Below are 22,413 nucleotides of genomic sequence, written 5' to 3' on the forward strand. Positions count from 1 at the left end.
GTCTGCAGACTCACTTGCAGGGCTCTCGGATAAACTGCTGGAGGCTCGTTTCAGGGCTGGCTTGAGGGGTTTGCGGGCCTCGCTTCGTGGTGGGACGAATGAGGATTCGTCTGTGCTGATCTGGGTTGAAAGAAAGAGAAGAGGGAAGAGGCTACATACAGGAAAGGATGATCGAAACCCAATGACGGAAATCGAGCTTTTCCATGTATTAATTAGATGGTAGTGGTGGAAAGTGCTGTCCAGTCAAAGCCAACTCTTGGTGACCCCGTAGGTTTTTCAAAGCAAAAAACATTCAGAGGTGGTTTGCCATTGCCTTGACCCTTGACTTCCCAGGTGGTCTCCCATCCAAATATGAACCAGGGCCAACTCTGCTTAGCTTCTGAGATCCGACAAGATTGGGCTAGCCTGGGCTATCCAGGTTAGGGGATCAATTAGGTACCTCCTAAATAAAAGTGCATGTTAAATGGTTGTGATATCCACTATCCATTTCTGTAATATTTCCCTTCCTGTTTTAGAAAACGATATACAGACATACGGCTTATTTTCATGTATTGGCTAATACATTTTATCAGTGGTTGATGTTACACGCATCCGGAAATGCTGATAAATTTTATACCAGACGCTTGCGTGAACAAGTTTCCATGTTGCAAGGCAAGAAGAAGGAGAAGGAGAAGGAGGAGAAGATGAAAAGGAAGGAGAAGGAGAGTTGGTTTTTATATGCTGACTTTCTCTACCACTTAAGGGAGACTCAAACCGGCTCACTACCTCCCTAGGTAGTCAGTTCCACTGTCAAACAACTCTTACTGTAAAATATTTTTCCTAATATTTTTCCGCCCTCAATTTAAACCCATTATTGCGATTCCTCTCCTCTGCTGCCAACAGGAAGGGCTCCCTGCTCTCCTCTTGGCGTCTGGACAATGGCCATTCCAGGCCTCGCCCTCCTCACCTGGAAGCGCACTCCTGTGTCAGGCGGGGGCTGCCCTTCGTTTTCCGGGCTCTTCTCGGGCTCCTTGCGTTCCGCCTGGGCCTTTTGACGCATGTACTGCAGGCGGCGCGGGAAGCTCAGCTGCTCGCTCAGGAGGGCCACGATTTGGGCGCGTTCGATGGACCCCAGGAGGATCATGGATTCTGCGGAGACAGCGAGGGAGAGGAGTCGTTCTCGTTAGCGAGGTCGTGGCTCCGACGGGGCTGAAGTCGGGGACGTTTATACTGTGAGGTATAACTGTACTATGTTCAGTTCTGGTCACCACACCCCAAAAAAAGGGTACTGCAGAGCTTGAGAAGGTGCAGAAGAGAGCAACCAAAATGATCAGGGGACCAGAGCAACTGCCCTATGAGGAGCGGTTGAAACGCTTAGGGCTGTTGAGCTTGGAAAGAAGGCGGTTAAGGGGAGACATGATAGAGGCCTATAAAATTATGTATGGTGTGGAGAGAGTGGACAGGGAGAAGCTTTTCTCCCTCTCTCATAATACTAGAATGTGGGGTCATCTGCTGAAGCTGGAGGGCGAGAGATTCAAAACAGAGAAAAGGAAGTATTTCTTGAAGTATTTCTTCACACAACGCAGTTAAACTGTGGAACTCTCTGCCCCAGGATGTGGTGATGGCTGCCAACTTGGAAGGCTTTAAGAGAGAAGTGGACACATTCATGGAGGAGAGGGCTATCCATGGCTACTAGTAAAAATGGATAATAGTCATGATGCATACCTAATCTCTCCAGGATCAGAGGAGCAGGCCTATTATATTAGCTGTCGTGGTACACAGGCAGGACAATGCTGCTGCCGTTGTCTTGTTTGTGGGCTTCCTAGAGGCACCTGGTTGGCCACTGTGTGAACAGACTGCTGGACTTGATGGGCCTTGGTCTGACCCAGCATGGCCTTTCTTATGTTTGTATGTTCCTTTTGGTGCCTGACCAGGTGTCTGAAGGTAGCAGTGGGGGGCTGAGTTTGACCAACCAGGTTCAGATTTTTAAAAAGGAATGGACACAAGCCCAGGGTCGAGGCAACATAGGGGAAAGAGGAACCCAGCAATCCAGGCCAGAGAGTATCTAGCTTCTCCCGGCCAGTAAAAGCTTGTTTTGACCTTTGCAAATCGCTGTGACAATGTGTTATTGTCTGCTGCTGTCCCGGTCATAAAGGGTGGCTTCAGCCAGGGGAAGAGAGCCACGTCACAGCGGGAGAGCCATCCAGCAGAAAGGTGAGATGAGAAGCAAGCCAAGGGAAAGGGGGCAGGTCAATGATAGATTGCGATAAATCGTGATCTTGTGCATCATAAGTTAGACACACACACAAAGATTCAAGACACGTTGCTGTCCTTCACAAAACATAGAGGTTTACTAATCAAAATTAATAACTCATATCTACAGTTCGTGTCCTCAACTCTTGCCAGCACGTGGCTAACACAGTAAAGAATATAGTTAACATTATCTTCTCGAGGAAGAAGTGAAATGAAGTAAGTTTTTTCTTAACCAAAACGGCAGTTCAAGTGAAGCTTCTTAGGATCGCGCCAAGAACATCACATGACCAAAAACTCTTGATCTGACCAATCGACACTTGCCAAGTGGCCAGCACCATCCCTTGAGTCAATGTAAACAGAAACCCAAACATATAACCCTTTTTGTGATCCTGGAAGAGACAAAACACGTAGACTAATACCCAACAATGTCCCCCCCAGGCAATAAACACGACAACAGTCTGACCCATGGAGGAACAGGTAGTGTGGGGAAAAGGGTGGGGGGAGGAAAGCCTGTGGGGGTCAGGAGAGCAGAGCAAGGATGCTTCCGCTGGAGGGCCTTAGGAGTCAATCTGTAACAATGAAGAAAGCTGATAGGAAGAAAGTAGATTCCTTTGAAATGTGGTGTTGGAGGAGAGCGTTACGGATACCGTGGACTGCCAAAAAAAAACCCCAAATCAGTGGGTTCTAGATAATATCAAGCCGGAACTGACCCTAGAAGCTAACATGACTAAACTGAGGCTGTCATACTTTGGTCACATCATGAGAAGTCAAGAGTAACTGGAAAAGGCAATCCTGCTAGGAAAAGTTGAAGGCAGCAGGAAAAGAAGAAGACCCAATATGAGGTGGATGGACTCTATAAAGGAAGCCACAGCCCTCGATTTGCAAGACCTGAGCAAGGCGGTTAAGGATAGGACATTTTGGAGGACATTGATTCATAGGGTCGCCATGAGTCGGAAATGACTTGACAGCACTTAAAACACACATTGTACTTCGGTCAAATCATGAGATGGAAAAGACAATCATGCTAGGAAAAGTTGGAGGAAGGAGGAAAAGAGGAAGACCCAACAAGAGATGGATTGACTTGGTAAAGGAAGCCACGGCCTTCAGTTTGCAAGACCTGAGCAAGGCGGTTAAGGATAGGACATTTTGGAGGACACTGATTCACTGGGTCGCCATGAGTCAGAAGCAACTTGATGGCACTTAACACACACACAACTCAGGTACTGCTGAGCTAACTGGGATTCAACTGGGGATTCCTCCATTCATTGGTGACAACTACCCAGAGATATGACAGACGAAGATTCCCGAGATGGGCTGTCACGCTGGTTAAAAATCCCCGTGTGCTGCCCCTCTCACTTGGCAACCAGAGTTAGAAGGGCAGCCAGCATTTGGATGTCGCACTAAACCAGTTTCTAAACCGTGGCGGAACGTGGCCACGGACCTTGAGACACGGCAAAAACACTTCCCCTTCAGAAAGCGGAGTCACGGACAGTGGCATCTTGCAGATCTCTGCTAAAACTTCCTGACACTTGTGAACACTGTGAGTCAGCTCCAGTTAAAAGGATTCACACACACAAGGGGGGTGATTTTCACTGATTTTCGCTCTCCAATGGCAGCTCTCCAAATTCTCCTCTTGGGGGTGGAAAGTGCCGTCAAGTCACAGCTGACTTATGGTGACCCTGTAGGGTTTTCCAGGCAAGAGAAGTTGGGAGGTGGTTTGCCATTGCCTGCCTCTGCATAGCAAACCTGATATTCCTTGGTGGTCTCCCATCCAAGTACTAACCAGGACTGACCATGCTTAGCTTCTGAGATCTGATGAGATCAGGCTAGCCTGGGCTATCCAGGTCAGGGCATGTAATGCACTGTAGTAGTAGAAAGTGCTGTCAAGTCACAGCTGACTTATGGCGACCCCATAGAGTCCCCATAGGGTTTTCAAGGCAAGAGACATTCAGACTCCATAGGGTTTTTAAGGCAAGAGACGTTCAGAAGTGGAGTTCCTTGGAGGTCTCCCCTCCAAATAGTAACCAGGGCTGACGGTGCTTAGCTTCTGAGAACTGACAAGATCGGGCTATCCTGGCCTAAAGGTAAAGGCAGTCCCCTGTGTAAGCACTGGGTCATTACTGACCATGGGGTAATGTCACATCACAACATTTACTAGGCAGACTAGGGGTCCCTTTATTTCTTTAGCCCAAGGGAATTGGAAAATAGTTTAAAACATAGTAAAATTAGTCGCAAATAACTTATCTTATTCTACAAACTTTTTAAATAGATGGCTGCATTTTCTAGAATATGTGGAGAGGGGGGCATCAAGATGTAAACAGTGTCCACAAAACTATCGTATGATTTGGATTTATTAAGTTCTGCTGAGTGGTATTGTATTTGTTAAAAGCACTGATGTATAATGTTGGAACAAAGTATAACAATGGAACATATTTTGGAACCAAGTGTTGAAACATATCTTGACTGTACAATGGTGTTTAACGTATTGCAGTTGTATTTTTATTTTTGCTGTTGTTGTCATCATAAACTAAACTCAAAATAAAGAGTTAAAAAAACATAGTTAAATTGTGGAACTCCCTGCCCCAGGATGTGGTGATGGCTGCCACCTTGGAAGGCTTTAAGAGGGGAGTGGACATGTTCATGGAGGAGAGGGCTATCCATGGCTATTAGTTAAAATGGATACTGGTCATGATGCATATCTATTCTCTCCAGGATCAGAGGAGCATGCCTATTACATTAGGTGCTGTGGAACATAGGCAGGATAATGCTGCTGCAGTCGCCTTGTTTGTGGCTTCCTAGAGGCACCTGGTTGGCCACTGTGGGAACAGACTGCTGGACTTGATGGGCCTGGGTCTGATCCAGCATAGCTTTTCTTATGTTCTTATGTTCTAGGTTACAATCACTGATGAAAAAGTATGTCACTTAAACATAAGCCTATTAACAAAATCTAAAATTGTGGGAGTTAAATCCATACTAGAGGCATCGCTTACATTGAAATAAAAGCAGCATTTCGGAGAGCTCTATTTCCTTCAACACCTGGCTCGCATTTTCTTTGATGCAGTTGCAAATAATGCATCTTGATAAGGCCCACTTTAATCTTTATCAGACAACAGATAAGCAATGTTATCCTGCGGTTACCAGTTAATACATTAAGAAAGATGAAAAGGGAGCCGCTTATAGTCAATTACTCCAAAGTGGTCTTTGGAAAGAGATCTAAGAAATACAAATGAGAAAGAAATATAAATGAGGGCCAACACAGCGTTGCGGATACAGTGTTGGACTTGTTCAGTTTCCACAGGGCATGCAAGGCCGAATTGTTCAGGATGGCCTTTGGAGTATAATCCACATGTTTGGGTTGTTTTGTTAGTGGTACGGTGCTAGACACATATTTTAATAGTTTAACATTTTCATGTTGATATTTTATATTTCATAGAATCATAGAGTTGGAAGGGACCACCAGGGTCATCTAGTCCAACCTGCAGCACAATGCAGGAAATTCACAACTACCTCCCCCACATGCCCCTAGTGACCCCTACTTCATGCCCAGAAGATGGCCAAGATGCCCTCCGTCTCATCATCTGCCTAAGCTCATAGAATCAGCATTGCTGACAGATGGCCATCTAACCTTTTCTAACTTCTTTTTTGTTATCTGCTTTTATGTTGCTTAACTCATTGATACTGTCTCAATGTTGTCAGTTGCAAGGCCCTTTGGGTCCTCAATTGTAATTGCAAGGCCCTCAATGTTGCAAGGCCCTTTGGGTGAGTGGCGACTAAAAAAACCCTAATAAAAACAAACAAGCAAATAAATCTGGGAGGCCCCGCTCTACAGCCATAAAGAATCACAGTGGGTGGCGGTGTCTCTCTGGCTAACTCCACCAGACCTTGTGGAAATGAAGCAGATTTCACGAGAAACAATGAAAAGTTCAAAAGAAATGAAGACTTACAACAACAACAACAACAAGAATTGGTTTTTATATGCCGACTTTTCCTACCACTTAAGGAAGAATCAAACCGGCTTACAATCGCCTTCCCTTCCCCGCCCCACAACAGACACCCTGTGAGGTAGGTGGGGCTGAGAGAGCTGTGACTAGCCCAAGGTCACCCAGCTGGCTCCATGTGGAGGAGTGGGGAAACTAACCCGGTTCACCAGATTAGCCTCCGCCGCTCATGTGGAGGAGTGGGGAATCAAACCCGGTTCTCCAGATTGGAATCAACTGCTCCAAATATCCAGGGGGGATGTACAACTGAGGCTTGAGCACACCAAGGATTGTACTATCAAGCCCATGCAAGAGAATGCTGACAAATTCATATATGTGTAGTTTGTGACCCTGAGGACTAGAAACCTGATGAAAGAAAAGCTATGCTGAGGGCCCCAGGATTCAGCTGAAGCTGCTGATTAAACAGTTGCTGATTCTTATCTATTCTTCCTGGAGGATAGGTCTACCAGTGGATGCTATCCATGATGACTACAAGGAACCTCCACATCCAGGAGCAGTCAACCTCTAAGCACCAGTGCCAGGAGGCAACAACGGGGGAAGGCCTTGGCCTCTACGTCCCACTGTTGGCCTTCCAGAGGACCTGGTTGGCCGCTGTGTGAGTCGGGATGCTGGACTAGATGGATCCTCACTGGTCTGATCCAGCAGGGCTCTTCTGATGTTCTTAGGAAGGCCTCAGCCTCTATGCCCTATCTGTTGGCCCTCCAGAGGAACTGGTTGGCCACTGTGTGAGATGGGGGGGTGGACTAGATGGACCACCGGTCTGAACCAGCAGGGCTCTTTGTATATGCTTAATCCTGTATTTTATGCCCTGCGGCAATATGAAACGCCCAGCACTTTACCAGAATCCCTGCAGAGAGCTGGGTGTGCCAAGAGCACAGCAACTAAAAGGTTAACAGCCCCCCCCCCACATAACACACTCACAAGGCTGGTGTATGCTCAAGGTCTGGAACAGAGGAGGGGGCTGAGGGTGTAGAAGCCGCCGCCCCCCCCAGCTCTCCCCAGCTCAAGCTCTTGCCGCAATCTCGGATGCAAAAAACACATTGAATACCTGCGATCTCAGGAACTGAACGCAGATCGGCGTGTGTCTTGGGTTTGGCCCCACTGCAAATCCAGCTCTGATTGTTCGGCCTTTGCCGCATTTCGGGTCCAATTATATGGGCGGCCGTGCCTGCTGGTGACTCACCAAACTGATCAGCATCAGCAACAAGGCAATTATGTCGGCTCCGCTTTGCGAGCGGCATCGGGGCTGGAGGGTCTAAATTAGTCCCCGCGGCGCTTCCACAAAACAATCCATAAACTATGCTGTTGTAAACCCATCTAGCCCAGTCTTTGCCTGCACTATTTAAGGATTCCGGTAACAAAGAAAGCCAATCCACTGAATTCGCCTGCCGCACCTCGTCTTGGTGGAGGAGTTTGCAACTGATTCTCGGACAACTCCCCACTCCCGCAACGCATCATACCCCACCCGGGTTAGCAGAAATTTCCGTCCCATCTGGTGGCAGAATTTGCAAGTTCCAGATGTGTATATTTTGTGCAGAATTCAAGGTTTATTCACAGAGCTGCAAGCTACAACCAGGCTTCCAGGATCAGAGGAGAATGCCTGTTATATTAGGTGCTGTGAAACACAGGCAGGATGCTGCTGCAGGTGTCTTGTTTGTGGGCTTCCTAGAGGCACCTAGTTGGCCACTGTGTGAACAGACTGCTGGACTTGATGGGCCTTGTTCTGACCCAGCAGGGCTTTTCTTTTGTTCCATGTGGGGTCACACAAGACAACATTTCTGCACCTCAGGTCAGCCCTAAAAATGCACCCGAAGGACAAACCATCTTAGAATCATAGAGTTGGAAGGGACCACCAGGGTCATCTAGTCCAACCCACTGCATAATGCAGGAAATTCACAACTACCTCCCCCACATACCCCCAGTGAACCCTACTTCATGCCCAGAAGATGGCCAAGATGCCCTCCCTCTCATCATCTGCCTAAGGTCACAGAATCAGCACAGATGGCCATCTAGCCTCTGCTTAAAAACCTCCAGGGAAGGAGAGCTCACCACCTCCAGAGGAAGCCTGTTTCACTGAGGAACTGCTCTAACTGTTTGAAAGTTCTCTGTTGGTTCTGGTGGCCAACCAGGTGCCTCTAGGAAGCCCACAAACAAGACAACTGAAGCATCCTGCCTGTGTTCCACCAGCACCTAATATAATAGGCATGCTCCAGGCCCAACCTGGAGGTTGGCAGAGAATGCCTATGATTCCCGATGAGTCTAGCTTTCAATATCCAAGCTTTCAATGTGAGTAGGGAGGGGTACAGAAAAGAATCTGAAGTAGACTGGCTCAGACAGAGCTTTACTGCCCCAGAACTAACTTGGCCGTGGTCATAGTCAGGTACTTGGGGGGACCCCAATCTGCATTGTACAACTTTGAACATAAGAACATAAGAAAGGCCATGCTGGGATCAGACCAAGGTCCATCAAGTCCAGCAGTCTGCTCACACAGTGGCCAACCAGGTGCCTCTAGGAAGCCCACAAACAAGACGACTCCAGCAGCACCATCCTTCCTGTGTTCCAAAGCGCCTAATATAATAGGCATACTTTTCTGATGCTGGAGAGAACAGGTATGCATCATGAGTAGTACCCGTTTTTACTAATAGCCATGAATAGCCCTATTGTCCATGAACATGTCCACTCCCCTCTTCAAGCCTTAACATAAGAAACACAAGAAAGGCCCTGCTGGGTAAGACCAAGGCCCATCAAGTCCAGCAGTCTGTTCACCCAGTGGCCAACCAGGTGCCTCTAGGAAGCCAACAAACATTAACCTGCCTGTGTTCCACAGCACCTAATATGATAGGCATGCTCCTCTGATCCTGGAGAGAATAAGTATGCATCATGACTAGTAGCCATTTTGACTAGCCATTTTGACTAGTAGCCATGGATAGCCCACTCCTCCATGAACATGTAGCATGAACTTTGCAGGTGCACCATGCAATAAAAACAGCGACATCTAGGCAGGTTCAACCTCCTCCCTTCTTCCCCACAAGCCTGAGCCTGAGCGTTCTTGCCCAGCTTTCCTCTTACCAGCTGATTCCACCAGAGCCAGGCTCTTCATCTTGGTGCTGTGAAGCACGTCGTGAAGGTCTCGGTACCGGCAGTTGAGGGTTATGTAGCGCACCTCTCTCACCATGATGTCTTCCACGCGGACGTTGTACTTCCTGCGAGCATGACATACGTTCAGAGGTCCTTTCCCCGAGGCCACATATGCACAGCACATAATTAACAGGGCATCTGATGTCACCAGGAAATCCCAAAATTCTCTGGGCCGTTGCCAAATAGGGTTGCCAGTGAGGGCCCCCTCCCCCTGGCACCGTCTAGCTGGCCGGCAGGGGTCTTACCAGGCTAAAAACGAGGCCCCAGCGCCATGACGATGTCACTTCCGGAAGTGACGTCATCACGTCGGTGCCGTCGAGGGAGACACTCTAGTATTTAGGCAAAACTCTGTGATAAAAACAGCCTCTACCAGAGTTTTTGCCCAAATACCACAGCGCCTCCCTCAACGTCGCTGATGTGACGATACACGCAAGGGACGTCGTCATGCTGCTGGGGCCTCATTTTTAGACTAGAGTGTCTCCCTTGATGGCACCGATGTGATGACATCATTTTCGGAAATGACATTATCATGGTGCTGTCAAGGGAGACACGCTAGTATTTAGGCAACACTCAATGATAAAAACAGCCTCTACCATAGAGTTTTTGCCCAAATACCTGTGCGTCTCCCTCAACGTCGCCGACGTGATGATACACACAAACACACACACACAAGCCCACTTACTCCTGATGCCCCCAGCCCAGCTCGGGCAGGTAGGGCAGCTTCTTGATCCGGATGATGCTGTCGTACAGGGAGGGCTGCAAGCTCTGGGCCACGGCGTTGGCCAGGATCACCGCGATCATGACTGGCAGGATGTGCGAGATCTGGCCGGTCAGCTCGAAGACAATGACGGCTGTGGAGACCGTGTGGGTGACGGCGCCGGAGAGCGCTGCAGCACCTGGCGATAACGGTGGGGATGAGCTAGTTCAGAGTTATGCCCTACGGGGGTGCCTGTTCTTTGTTTGACCTGCACTATCCTGTGCAAAGGCAGGGAATCATAGAATCATAGAGTTGGAAGGGACCACAAGGGTCATCTAGCCCCTACACAATGCAGGACATTCACAACTACCTCCCCCCCACACACACCTAGTGACCCCTACTCCATGCCCAGAAGATGGCCAAGATGCCCTCCCTCTCATCATCTGCTTAAGGTCATAGAATCAGCATTGCTGACAGATGGCCATCTAGCCTCTTCTTAAAAGCCTCCAGGGAAGGAGAGCTCGCCACCTCCTGAGGAAGCCTGTTCCACTGAGGAACCGCTCTAACTGTTAGAAAATTCTTCCTAATGCCTAGATGGGAGGCCTCAGATCTCCTGGAAAAGAGGCCAGGGAACCCCTGTACAGTCACCAGCCTTCCTACAAATGATCAGGGGGCTAGGGCAACTGCCCTATGAAGAGCAGTTTAAACGCTTAGGGCTGTTTAGCTTGGAAAGAAGGCGGTTAAGGGGAGACATGATAGAGGTCTACAGAATTATGCATGGTATGGAGAGAGTGGACAGGGAGAAGCTTTTCTCACTCTCTCATAATACCAGGATGCGGGGGTCATATGCTGAAGCTGGAGGGTGAGAGGTTCAAAACAGATAAAAGGAAGCATTTTTTCACACACATAGTTAAATTGAGGAACTCCCTGCCCCAGGATGTGGTGATGGCCGCCCAACTGGAAGGCTTTAAGGGGGGAGTGGACATGTTCATGGAGGAGAGGGCTATTCATGGCTACTAGTCAAAATGGATACTAGTCATGATGCATACCTATTCTCTCTATTATCAGAGGAGCATGCCTATTATATTAGGTGCTGTGGGACACAGGCAGGTGAATGCTGCTGCAGTCGTCTCATTTGTGGGCTTCCTAGAGGCACCTGGTTGGCTACTGTGTGAACACACTGCTGGACTTGATGGGCCTTGGCCTGATCCTGCAGGACTTTTCCTATGTTCTTATGTACAGAGCAAGGACTATCCAAACAGAAGGGCCTATCTAATAAGTCAAACCCAGGCTAGACCTCGGGATAGCTCAAACCACGCAAGCTGAGGATGCATGGCAACACCGGCTCCTGCCCACCTCGCTCAGAGCCAGGGAGGCCCCCCAGGACCATTGGCCCACCGGGACTTCTCCCAGAGGCCTTAACGGACCATCCGCCCCCATGACAATCTGCTGCCAAATGGAGGGGTTGCCACAGAAGACAGTGCTGAGAAGGAAGGGCTGTAGCTCAGTGGTAGAGCATCTGCTTGGCATGCAGAAGGTCCTGGGTTCAATCCCCGGCATCTCCTGTTAAACTGACTAGGCGAGTAGGTGATGTGAATAGACCTCCGCCTGAGACCCTGGAGAGCCGCTGCCAGTCTGAGTAGACAATACTGACTTTGATGGACCAAAGGTCTGATTCAGCATAAGGCAGCTTCATGTATTCATGAGAAGGTTCTCTGCAGGTTGAAAGCTTGAAAACTTGGGCTCACAGCGGGTTGCAACTGCCCTGGTTTCTCCTCTCATCCCAGTGGCACTTGCATTATGTGGGTATTGAGCCATGATGTGGGTAGGGGGTGTCCTTAGAATGCTGTCCGGAGCCAGCCCCTCTGGCCCCACCACAGGGCCTCCGGCCCCCTCTGCCCGCCCCAGGGTTTGAAAAAGGTACGAGAAAGGCTGCGTCTTACCCACCACTGCGTAGCCCCCCGGCACAATGCGGTAGACGTTGCTGTCGGTGTGGATGCCGTCGGGGAACCAAGCTGCCATGCTCTCGCCCACCAGCCGCCCGAACGCTGCCCCTGTCCGGGGAGAAAGGGTCAGAAGCGCCAGAGCGGGCAAGTTAAGGCTTGCCAACCTCCAGGTACTAGCTGGCGATCTCCTGCTGTTACAACTGATCTCCAGCTGATAGAGATCAGTTTACCTGGAGGGAATGGCCGCTCCAGGTTGAAAACTGCCTGGAGATTTTGGGGACAGAGCCTGAGGAGGGTGGGGTTTGGGGAGGGGAGGGACTTCAATGCCATACAGTCAAATTGCCTGGAGGTTGGCAACCCTACTTGGGTTGCCAGACGTCTAGTTTCAGATGATGGGGACAACAGAGCGTCCGAGGATGACCGGAATGAGCAAGTAGGGTTGTATGGAAGAAGGTGGTCCTTAAGTAGGGCCACCAACCTCCAGGTGGTTAGGAAATTAGTGCAAGAATATGCTGAGATATCTGCAAAAACAGTTTGTATTGGAAAACCAAACAAACAATAACAGCAAAGTGCTATATACAGAAGTGACAAATCACATCAGTGAAGTGCTATGTACATAAATTGCCATAAGCATATACAGCAATCTAGGCATATATTTTTCGTATCCTAAATGCAGGTAGATGTTCAATGGATGTTCATATTACTGAAGAACAAGATGGAATGCTGGGATAGGATCGTTTCAGAGTCTTCTTCAGTCCCACATATTTCACCATTAGTGTATGTGTTCACTTCAATGAAGATTAATAAGTTCCTCATATGGATACATGGTCTTGCTATATTCAGTTTTCATAAAGACCTGTAGTACAGTAGTCTTAAGAATTTTAAAGCAGACCATAGAATCATAGAGTTGGAAGGGACCACCAGGGTCATCAAGTCCAACCCCCTGCACAATGCAGGAAATTCACAACTACCTCCCCCCTCCACAGCCCTAGAGACCAGAAGATGGCCAAGATGCCCTCCCTCTCATAATCTGCCTAAGGTCACAGAATCAGCATTGCTGACAGATGGCCATCTAACCTTAAAAACCTCCAGGGAAGGAGAGCTTACCACCTCCCAAGGAAGCTTGTTCCACTGAGGAACCGCTCTAAATGTTAGAAAATTCTTCCAAATGTCTAGATGGAAACTCTTTTGATTTAATTTCAACCCAACCAGGTGCACAGCTTCTTACAAAGACTGTAACAGGTTCCTCAAGGGATACATCTGTTACAGTCTTTGTAAGAAGCTGTGCACCTGGTCTGCTTTAAAATTCTTAAGACTGTACTACAGTACAGAGATGTTTGTTTTTGTTGATCCTCCTGGTGATGGCTGGAGATTTCCCATTATTATAACTGATCTCCAGGTGGTAGAAATCAGTCCCCCTGGAGAAAACGGCCGCTTTGGCCACTGACTCCATGGCATTGAAGCCCCTTCCCACTCCAAACCCTGCCCTCTTCAGCTTCCACCCCCCCCCCAAATCTCCAGGTATTTCCCCACCCGGAGCTGGCAGCCCTATCCTTAAGGTACCTTGGTCCCAGGCCATAGAGGGCTAACCTGTGGGGTAAGGCGATACCTGCTTGCCCGAGGAAGTAGCACTGCCCTGTTGCGGGGAGGATGCGGGCTCTTGCACCTCCAAAACAGGGAAAAGGAGCAGAGGGCTGCTACTCACCAATAACAAAGACAGGCATGAAGGCTCCGCAGGGCACGGGGATCGTGGTGGCCAGGGCTGACATCCAGAACTGGGGAAAGGGCACAGAGAGACCTTTGTGAGGAAGAGGCGGGGCTTGTGAGGCCACACCCTCAGGATCAAAAGGAACCTGCGGGACCAATTTCTGCTGCGGCATATTGGAGTCGGTGGGGGAGGCAGAGGAAGAGAAGGGAGCCAAGTAGGGTTGTCAGGTCCTCCCTGAACACCAGCAGGGGATGGGGTGGTGGTGGTTAGAGTTGCCAGATCCAGGTGGGGAACCTCCTGGAGATTTGGGGGTGGAGCCTGGGGAGGACAGGGACCTCAGTGGGGTACAATGCCATAGAGTCCACCCTCCAAAGCATCCATTTACTCCAGGAGAACTGATTTCTGCAGTCTGGAGATGAGCTGTATTTCCCAGGGGATCCCCGGGTCCCACCCGGAGGCTGGCAACCCTAGGTCCAAGTCCAAAGCCAGGATACAAAAAGGGCTGCATCAGAAAAGCGGGGGAGGGAAGGGTTGGCAGAAAAACCAGGTGACTTTGGGCGGCACTGCCAGATTTACAGAGGGCATGGGGCATCAACCAAAAGGGAGACTGCAGCCAAGAAATCAGAAGGAGGCTGAGACTGGGAAGGGCAGCCATGAAGGAGCAAGAAAAGATTCTGAAGTGTAAGGATGTGTCACTGGCAAGTTAATTCATACCATCGTGTTTCCTATTACTATGTATGGGCGTGAAAGCTGGGCATTGAAGAAAGCTGATAGGAAGAAAGGAGATTCCTTTGAAATGTGGTGTTGGAGGAGAGTGTTACGGATACCGAGGACTGACCCTAGAAACTAAAATGAAGCTATCATACTTTGGTCAAACTATGAGAAGACAAGAGTCACTGGAAAAGACAATCATGCTAGGAAAAGTTGAAGGCAGCAGGAAAAGAGGATGACCCAACAAGAGATGGATTGACTCAATAAAGGAAGCCACGGCCGTCAGTTTGCAAGATCTGGGCAAGGCTGTTAAAGAGAGGACATTTTGGAGGACGTTGATTCATAGGGTTGCCATGAGTTGGAAGCAACTTGACGGCACTTAACACACAACATACGTGGGGCAAGAGGAAAAAGGTGGCCTTAAAGGTGGAGCAGAAACAGCAGAGATCCCAAGGGCTCTCAAACTAGTTGGACAGCCTGGGTTGGGGCAGTGTCCACACCCACAGTCTTCTTATTGTGTGCATGTGTGTGAGAGAGATCTAGTTGCCTTTGAGGCAGTAGACCACTGCCTGGGCATTGCCAGTTGGCACAAATGGCTGAATGCTTCCAGACCAATTTTTTAAAAAAGAAATCCCAACAACCCTGCATCTAGAAACCTAGCATGTTAGGGCTAGATTTCTCCTCCCAGGCTAGAGACTTCTCTCTGATGTGTTAAAACGTCCAGGTGCAGGGAATGTTTTCAAACATGCAGTTCTCTCCAAATTGAAGTCTGCAACAGGACAGTCATGGCGAACTTCACGGCAGGTAATCGTAGTCAAGAAGAAGAAGAAGAAGAGATGGTTTTTATATGCCGACTTTCTCTACCACTTAAGGCAGAATCAAACCGGCTTACAATCGCCTTCCCTTCCCCTCCCCACAACAGACACCCTGTGAGGTGGGTATGTTTAGCCTGAAGAGGAGAAGACTGAGAGGGGACATGATAACCATCTTCAAGTACTCGAAGGGGTGTCATATAGAGGAGGGGGCCGAGTTGTTTTCTGTTGCCCCAGAAGGTCAGACCAGAAACAACCGGTTGAAATTAAATCAAAAGAGTTTCGTCAAGACATTAGGAAGAATTTTCTAACAGTTAAAGCAGTTCCTCAGTGGAACAGGCTTCCTCGGGAGGTGGTGAGCTCTCCGTCCCTGGAGGTTTTTAAGAAGAGATTAGATGGCCATCTGTCAGGGGGTTGGACTAGATGACCCTGGTGGTACCTTCCAACACTATGATTCTATGAGGTAGGTGAGGCTGAGAGAGCTCTAAGAGAACTGTGACTAGCCCAAGGTCACCCAGCTGGCTTCATGTGGAGAAGTGGGGAAGCCAACCTGGTTCACCAGATTAGCCTCCACCGCTCAAGTGGAGGAGTGGGGAATCAAACCTAGTTCTCCAGGTTAGAGTCCACCGCTCCAAACCACCGCTCTTAACCACTACACCACGCTGGCAAGGGCCCTCAATTATACCTGTCGGAGGCAAACTCATTTCTTGCCAAGGGCTCTCCTGGGGATTCTGCAGCCCTTTAAGTGGGAGGGCCAACCCAGCCCTCAGGCAAACTTGGGTGCCTGTCTGAATTCTCAGCTTCTTGCAGTAAAAAGTAGAGCTTACACTTTTGGAACAAATGAGTGCCTTGTAGGCCGGGTGATGTCCCCGCAGTCCAGGAGATGCTCTGGGAAGTCTCCAACTCTTCGTTGCGGCTTGGGGTGTGGATGTAAAGGGGATGATTTTTATATGCCAACTTTCTCTACCACTTAAAGGAGACTCAAACCGGCTTACAATCACCTTCCCTTCCCCTCCCCACAACAGACACCCTGTGAAGTGTCTAGCCCAAGTGTCTAGCCCAAGGTCACTCAGCTGGCTTCATGTGTAGGAGTGGGGAAACCAACCCAGTTATCCGGATCAGACTCTGCCACTCCAAACCACTGCTCTTAACCACTACACAACGCTGGCTCTGGGACCCTCAAGACTGCCAAATGGAGGCAGCCCCCCATTTCCTGGACAGCATTGGCACTGGGAGCCAAGAAGCATTCTGGGAGTCATCCCCCTCCCTCACCTTCATGACGATGAAGACGACCAGGGTGACAAAGACATTGGCGCGCGGGTGCTTCCAGGCCTCAGAGACGCCGCCGTATTCAAATTCCTCAGCCAGGCCCTGCTTGGCCCAGGTGCGGTTGTCAAACAAGGTCACCAGGGTCTCTTTCTGTGTGAGCTGGCAGGGAAAGAGAAGGGAATCAGAAGCGGCGGCACCTGTCCAAACTCTACCTCTGGGTGGGCTCGCGGCACACAAGGTAAGCCTCGCCGAGGCTGGGTTGGACCTAGATTCGTTCAAACCAGTGTTCTGCTTCCAACAGAGGTAGCTAGAGGTCTCCGGGAATTATACAAGCTGGCACTCAAAGCAACAGCCCTCCCCGGTTCTCTGTCCCTGCATCAGAGGTACACTGCCTCTGAACATGGAGGTTCCACTAGGCCATTTAGTAGTGGGAAGAAAGCACCGGGGCTGGTGCTGTCCAGAATTTCTTATGCATGAAGGGAACCTTTGATTGGGGGGTATGCTCAATGTCTAGCAGCAGAAACGAGCAATAGTGAGTTCAGCCAAGACGGAAAAGAAAATATTTCATCTCCATCTCGATCTTCCTCCATGTAATTCAGGCTGGTGTATATAGAATCCTAGAATCATAGAGTTGGAAGGGACCACCAGGGTCATCTAGTCCAACCCCGTGCACAATGCAGGAAATCCACAACTACTCTCCCCACACACTCCTAGTGACCCCTACTCCATGCCCAGAAGATGGGTTCAGATATAGTTCAATGTTATCTTCACAACAACCCTGTGAGGTACATTAAGGCTGAGGGCGAGCAACTGGCCCAAGCTCCCCCCCACCCAGTGAGCTTCACGGCCGAGTTAGTGTTTGCACCCTGATCCCTCCCTTTTATGATAGTCTGAGGCTCTAGCCGCTAGGCACTACTATTCAGAGAGGGGCGGGAACATCCCTGTGGTAGCCCCATCGGTGCTCCAGAATCCCTTGCGGTCGTGCTGGCGATGCTGGAGAGGACTTTCAATCCATACAGGGAGAGGAGCGTGTGAGAACAAAGACATAATTCCACTCCCGCCCATTACTTCCAGCACAGCAGGCACCTAGGGGTGCCAGGCCACAGCCTAGGGTTGCCAACCTCCAGGATGTAGCTGGAGATCACCTGCTATTACAACTGATCTCCAGCCTATACAGATCAGTTCCCCTGAAGAAAATGGCCGCTTTGGCAATTGGACTCTATGGCATTGAAGTCCCTCCCCAAACCCTGCTTTCCTCAGGCTCCACCCCAAAAACCTCCCGCCGGTGGTAAAGCGGGACCTGGCAATCCTACCACAACCTGCAACCTTTGGGAGAGTGAAAACCAGAAGTGACATCATGATGGGGAGGGAGTTCTGGGATTGGCCATAGGGTTTTTGTAAATCTTAGAACGCCCCCATGTCATGACATCACTTCCGACAGCAGCATGCCAGTGTGATGCCGGCATGTGCCCCCCCCATTTCTCCCCCATCTGAGTTTTAGGTGCCAGCGAGCAATCACTGGCAACCCTACGGGAACCTCTTGAACGGTGCCAGCCTTGGCATCTGCCAACTATGCCATGATGGTAGACCCAACTCTAAGGGGTTGACGATTGCTGGGCAATTTACCTGGCCAGCCATGAACTGCCCGAACCCAGGCGGGAAGGTCAGCGTCGCTATGAGGAGGGTGACGAGGGCGGGGAAGAGCAGGCGTCTGGAAAGGGCACAAACAAAGAGTCAGAGTCCATGCGCAGCCACCGCAGACAGCGCACTCTGCCACTCGCAGCCCGTCCTTTCATGCGCTCCTTACCATTTGCTTAGGGAAATGACTTAGAGAGCCAGCGTGGTGTAGTGGTTAAGAGTGGCGGGCTCTAATCTGGTGAACCGGGTTTGTTTCCCCACTCCTCCACACGAAGCCTGCTGGGTGACCTTGGGCCAGTCACATTTCTCTCCGAACTCTCTCAGCCCCACCTACCTCACGAGGTGTCTGTTGTGGGGAGGGGAAGGCGATTGTAAGCCAGTTTGAGACTCCTTAAGGCCAGTGGTTTGGACCGGTGGAATCTAATCTGGAGAACCAGGTTTGATTCTCCACTCTTCAACGGAGGAGGCTAGTCTGGTGAACTGGATTTCCCCCCCTCCATTCCTACACATGAAGCCAGCTGGGTAACCTTGGGCGAGTCACAGCTCTCTGAACTCTCTCAGCCCCACCTACCTCACAGGGTGTCTGTTGTGGGGAGGGGAAGGGAAAGTGATTGTAAGCTGGTTTGATTCTTCCTTAAGTGGTAGAGAAAGTCGGCATATAAAAACCAACTCTTCTTCTTCTAAAGGTAGAGAAAATCGGGATACAAAAAACACTTCTTCTTCTTCTACAGCCCGTTCCACAATAGATTAGTAGGCCTGGAAAAGTGCTGAGCTGGGGGGGTAGGTATTTTATTTATTTAGAAGAAGAGTTGGTTTTTATATGTCGACTTTCTTTAACACTTAAGGAAGAATCAAAGCGGATTACAATCACCTTCCCTTCCCCTCCCCACGACACCCTGTGAGGTAGGGGGGGTTGAGAGAGCTGTGACTCTTCCAAGGTCACCGAGCTGGCTTCATGTGGAGGAGTGGGGAATCAAACCTGGCTCTCCAGATTAGTGTCCATCACTCCAAACCACCGCTCTTAATTGCTACACCACGCTGGCTCTCACTGATGCCTTGCCCTGTAGGGCCCAAAGCGATTTACATTGTTCTCTTCTCCTCCCTCTTATACTCACAACCGCCCTGCAAGGTAGGTTAGGCTGAGAGTGTGCGTCTGGCCCAAAGTCACCCAGCAAGCTTCCATGGCAGAGTAGGGCATTTGAATCTGGGTCTCCCAGATCCCAGTGCAACACTCTAACCACTACAGCACATTGTCTACACCTTGCAACTGCACCTTGCAAACACAGTCATTCGAAGTTTGGAGGGTGTTTGTGCAGAGCTTAGCACCCTGAGAATGACATTTCCCCCCTTTTCTTTCAGGCTGAGACTCTTAAATGGATGGCAGAAGCTGAAATCTCAGAAGCCAGATGCGGCTGGGAAGAATTTCTTAGGATGCAATAAAGCGGGGCCTGGCAGGAATCATGAATATCTCTTTTCCTCTTCTGTGGACATGCAGAAGCAGAATAAATTAAATGCAGGTCCATCATTTATCAGGGACAAGCCTCCTTATGTCAAAAGGAGATAGGGATCCTTTTTCGATCTTAATGGTTTAGATAGAATTCAAAATTTCTGCTTTAACTGGCTCATCTGGTTTAATTATGTTCCAGAATATCATGAAAGGATACGGGCACCGGCCTTCCCCTTTTTGCTTGCAAAAGGATACTTATATCTGATGCTATATTTGGAAATCACTCATTTCACTGGGCACTGGATTGTGTTCTGTTATTTGTGGTCAGCTTATCTCACCGTTTATCTGAATATGTTATGTCAGTATTCATTACAAATGAAGAAGAGTTGGTTTTTTATATGCTGACTTTCTCTACCACTTAAGGAAGAATCAAACCGGCTTACGAACACCTTCCCTTCCCCTCTGCACAACTGACACCCTGTGAGGTAGGTGGGGCTGAGAGAGCTCTAAGAGAACTGTGACTAGCCCAAGGTCACTATTCATAGAAACTATTCATAGAATCATAGAGTTGGAAGGGGCCATGTAGGCCATCTGGTCCAACCCCCTGCTTAATGCAAGATCAGCCTAGAGCATCCCTGACAAGTGCTTGTCCAGCCTCTGCTTAAAGACTGCCACTGAGGGGGAGCTCAACACCTCCCTAGCTAGCTGATTCCATTGAAGGGGAACAGAGGGGTGATTTTTAAAATACACTGGGAGAGAGGAATGAGATAGAGAATAAAACCAGCACTGCCGTGGCAGCTGCCGCTGAAGCAATGCTATTTTAATGTGCTTGATGAGTTTCTGGGCGAATCGGATGAAATTAAATTGGAAAACTTATTGTCCAATAAAAAAATATCACTGGGCATCCAGACAAGCTGCTAGATTTTGTCTCAGGATATGTAAGACTCAGGGAACGATAGTCGGTGGCCTCTATGGACATTTCTATTGTGTTGTGTTATGTACCACAAATATGGAAAAGCCACTTCATTGTGAAAAAATTGTAAATTGTGATACTTGTTAACAATTGTACAGCGGCAAGGTGCTCCCCTGCTAGCTGGCTACGCACTGTATTTTACAAGTGTCAAGGACCTAGGTAAAGGTTGCACTATTCTGAAATAGGCTTAACAGCTTTTTTATGCCGTAAGTGCTCAATTTTTTGATTTCACAACCTCCAGGTGGTGGCTGGAGATCTCCTGGTATTACAACTGATCTCCAGGCGATAGAGACCAGTTCACCTGGAGAAAATGGCCGCTTTGGCAATTGGACTCTATGGCATTGGACTCTATGGCATTGAAGTCCCTCACCTCCCCAAACCCCGCCCTCCTCAGGCTCCGCCCCCAAAATCTCCAGGTATTTCCTAACCATGGAACTGGCAACCCTAAATTTAGAGCCCACTCTCTAAAAACGCTTGGCGGGCACCAGGCAAGGTATCGGTGGGCGCCATGTTGGGGACCCCGCCTTACTTTTTCATCAAGAAGCGGTTAATGGTCTTCTGCTTCCGCATGAACTGGACAATCTTGCGGTTGAAGAAGACAAAGAGCGCCCCGCCAAAGCCACTGGCGATCCTGAGTGTGGAGAAGAAGGCATCAGTCGGGGGAGAGATGTACAATTTCTAGAAATGCTGAAGCAATGAAAAAGAACATTTTCCGTCCCAGAAAAAAAAAAGATTTTTTGGGGGGGGGGGACACACATTGAAATGTATGCAATAGTTACTTTCCTACCAAACCTAATTTTGCTGATTGAACATAAAATGCATCATTTATAGTTAGCATATAAAATTGTACTAATTGGCATATGTATGGAACTGAGAACTATAAATATCTTCTTTTCCCATAAGAAGCAAAGGAAGCATGCCAAATACTTGAGAAAAAGTTGCAAACTGCTGTGCCCTCTGCTACCATTGCACATGTATCTTTAATTTTTGCCATCTGAGATGCAAGAAAAAATGACAGTTGAAGGTAGAAAACAAATTCTGTAGAAACTCAAAGAAAGTACAATATTTGGACAGACACTCTGATAGAGTTACAATACGTAGGACTGCCAGGATGTTTGGATATTTAGCTAATCTTTAGGACACTGAAACTACTCTTTAATAATGTATTATCATTAAGCACATAATAGCCTATTAATTGTTGCCAAAAGTATTTATAATTAAACAAAAACAAATCCTGAAAATATTGTATATATCTAAGAATTTTTTTCAGCGTTCCCCAAATATTCCACTTTTTCCACTGGGAAAACTGGGAAAGTCCTCACACTCTTTCATGCTGTACACTTGGAGTGTCCGAAATGCATTTTTACAACAAGGTTTTTCTCAGAAAGAGAAAACAGGAGGTGTTTTTGTTTTTCTGTTCTCTCCCACATTTTTCAATTTTTCCACTGGAAAAACTGGGGGGGGGGGAAATCCCCAGACTTCTTCAGACTATACATTGGGAGTGTGAAAAATATCACCTTAATTCATTCTAAAGAAGAAAATATTTCATAGGAGCTTTTTTTCCGGCGCTCCCCCCGAATTTTGGAAAAATTGGAGGGGAAATGTCTTTGTTCTGAATTTTGGCATTTCCCCCCTGGCCCATTCTCATCTCTAATCAGGGGGGAAAGGCTCTTGTGGGAAGATCTCCATATCCAGTGGTGAGAAAAGGTCCATGGAGACCCGAGACTCACCCAATAACCGCGAAGGCCGGCAGTTCCTGAAGATCGAAAGGGAAATCCAGTCGGAAGCGGGTTTTGAAAAGAGCCGTGATGGTCTCTGAAGTGGACATGGAGAGGGAATGAATG

General features: G+C 48.7%; 1 protein-coding gene across 1 annotated transcript in view; it reads right to left on the reverse strand.

Moving 5' to 3' along the window:
* Positions 1-22,413, reverse strand: part of CLCN2 (chloride voltage-gated channel 2) — an 82,298-nt gene that overhangs the window by 14,129 nt on the left and 45,756 nt on the right. Inside the window, exons 9-18 of the mRNA XM_056849494.1 lie at positions 22,300-22,384; positions 21,099-21,200; positions 18,138-18,222; positions 16,515-16,670; positions 13,717-13,786; positions 12,009-12,119; positions 10,051-10,264; positions 9,300-9,433; positions 947-1,128; positions 15-120 (exon numbers count right to left, since the gene is read on the reverse strand). Of these exons, the coding sequence (XP_056705472.1) occupies positions 15-120; positions 947-1,128; positions 9,300-9,433; positions 10,051-10,264; positions 12,009-12,119; positions 13,717-13,786; positions 16,515-16,670; positions 18,138-18,222; positions 21,099-21,200; positions 22,300-22,384 (1,245 nt within the window). The remainder of the gene's footprint in view (positions 1-14; positions 121-946; positions 1,129-9,299; positions 9,434-10,050; positions 10,265-12,008; positions 12,120-13,716; positions 13,787-16,514; positions 16,671-18,137; positions 18,223-21,098; positions 21,201-22,299; positions 22,385-22,413) is intronic.

The sequence above is a fragment of the Euleptes europaea genome, chromosome 5, assembly GCF_029931775.1.
Source record: "Euleptes europaea isolate rEulEur1 chromosome 5, rEulEur1.hap1, whole genome shotgun sequence".
Taxonomy (NCBI): Eukaryota; Metazoa; Chordata; class Lepidosauria; order Squamata; family Sphaerodactylidae; genus Euleptes; species Euleptes europaea.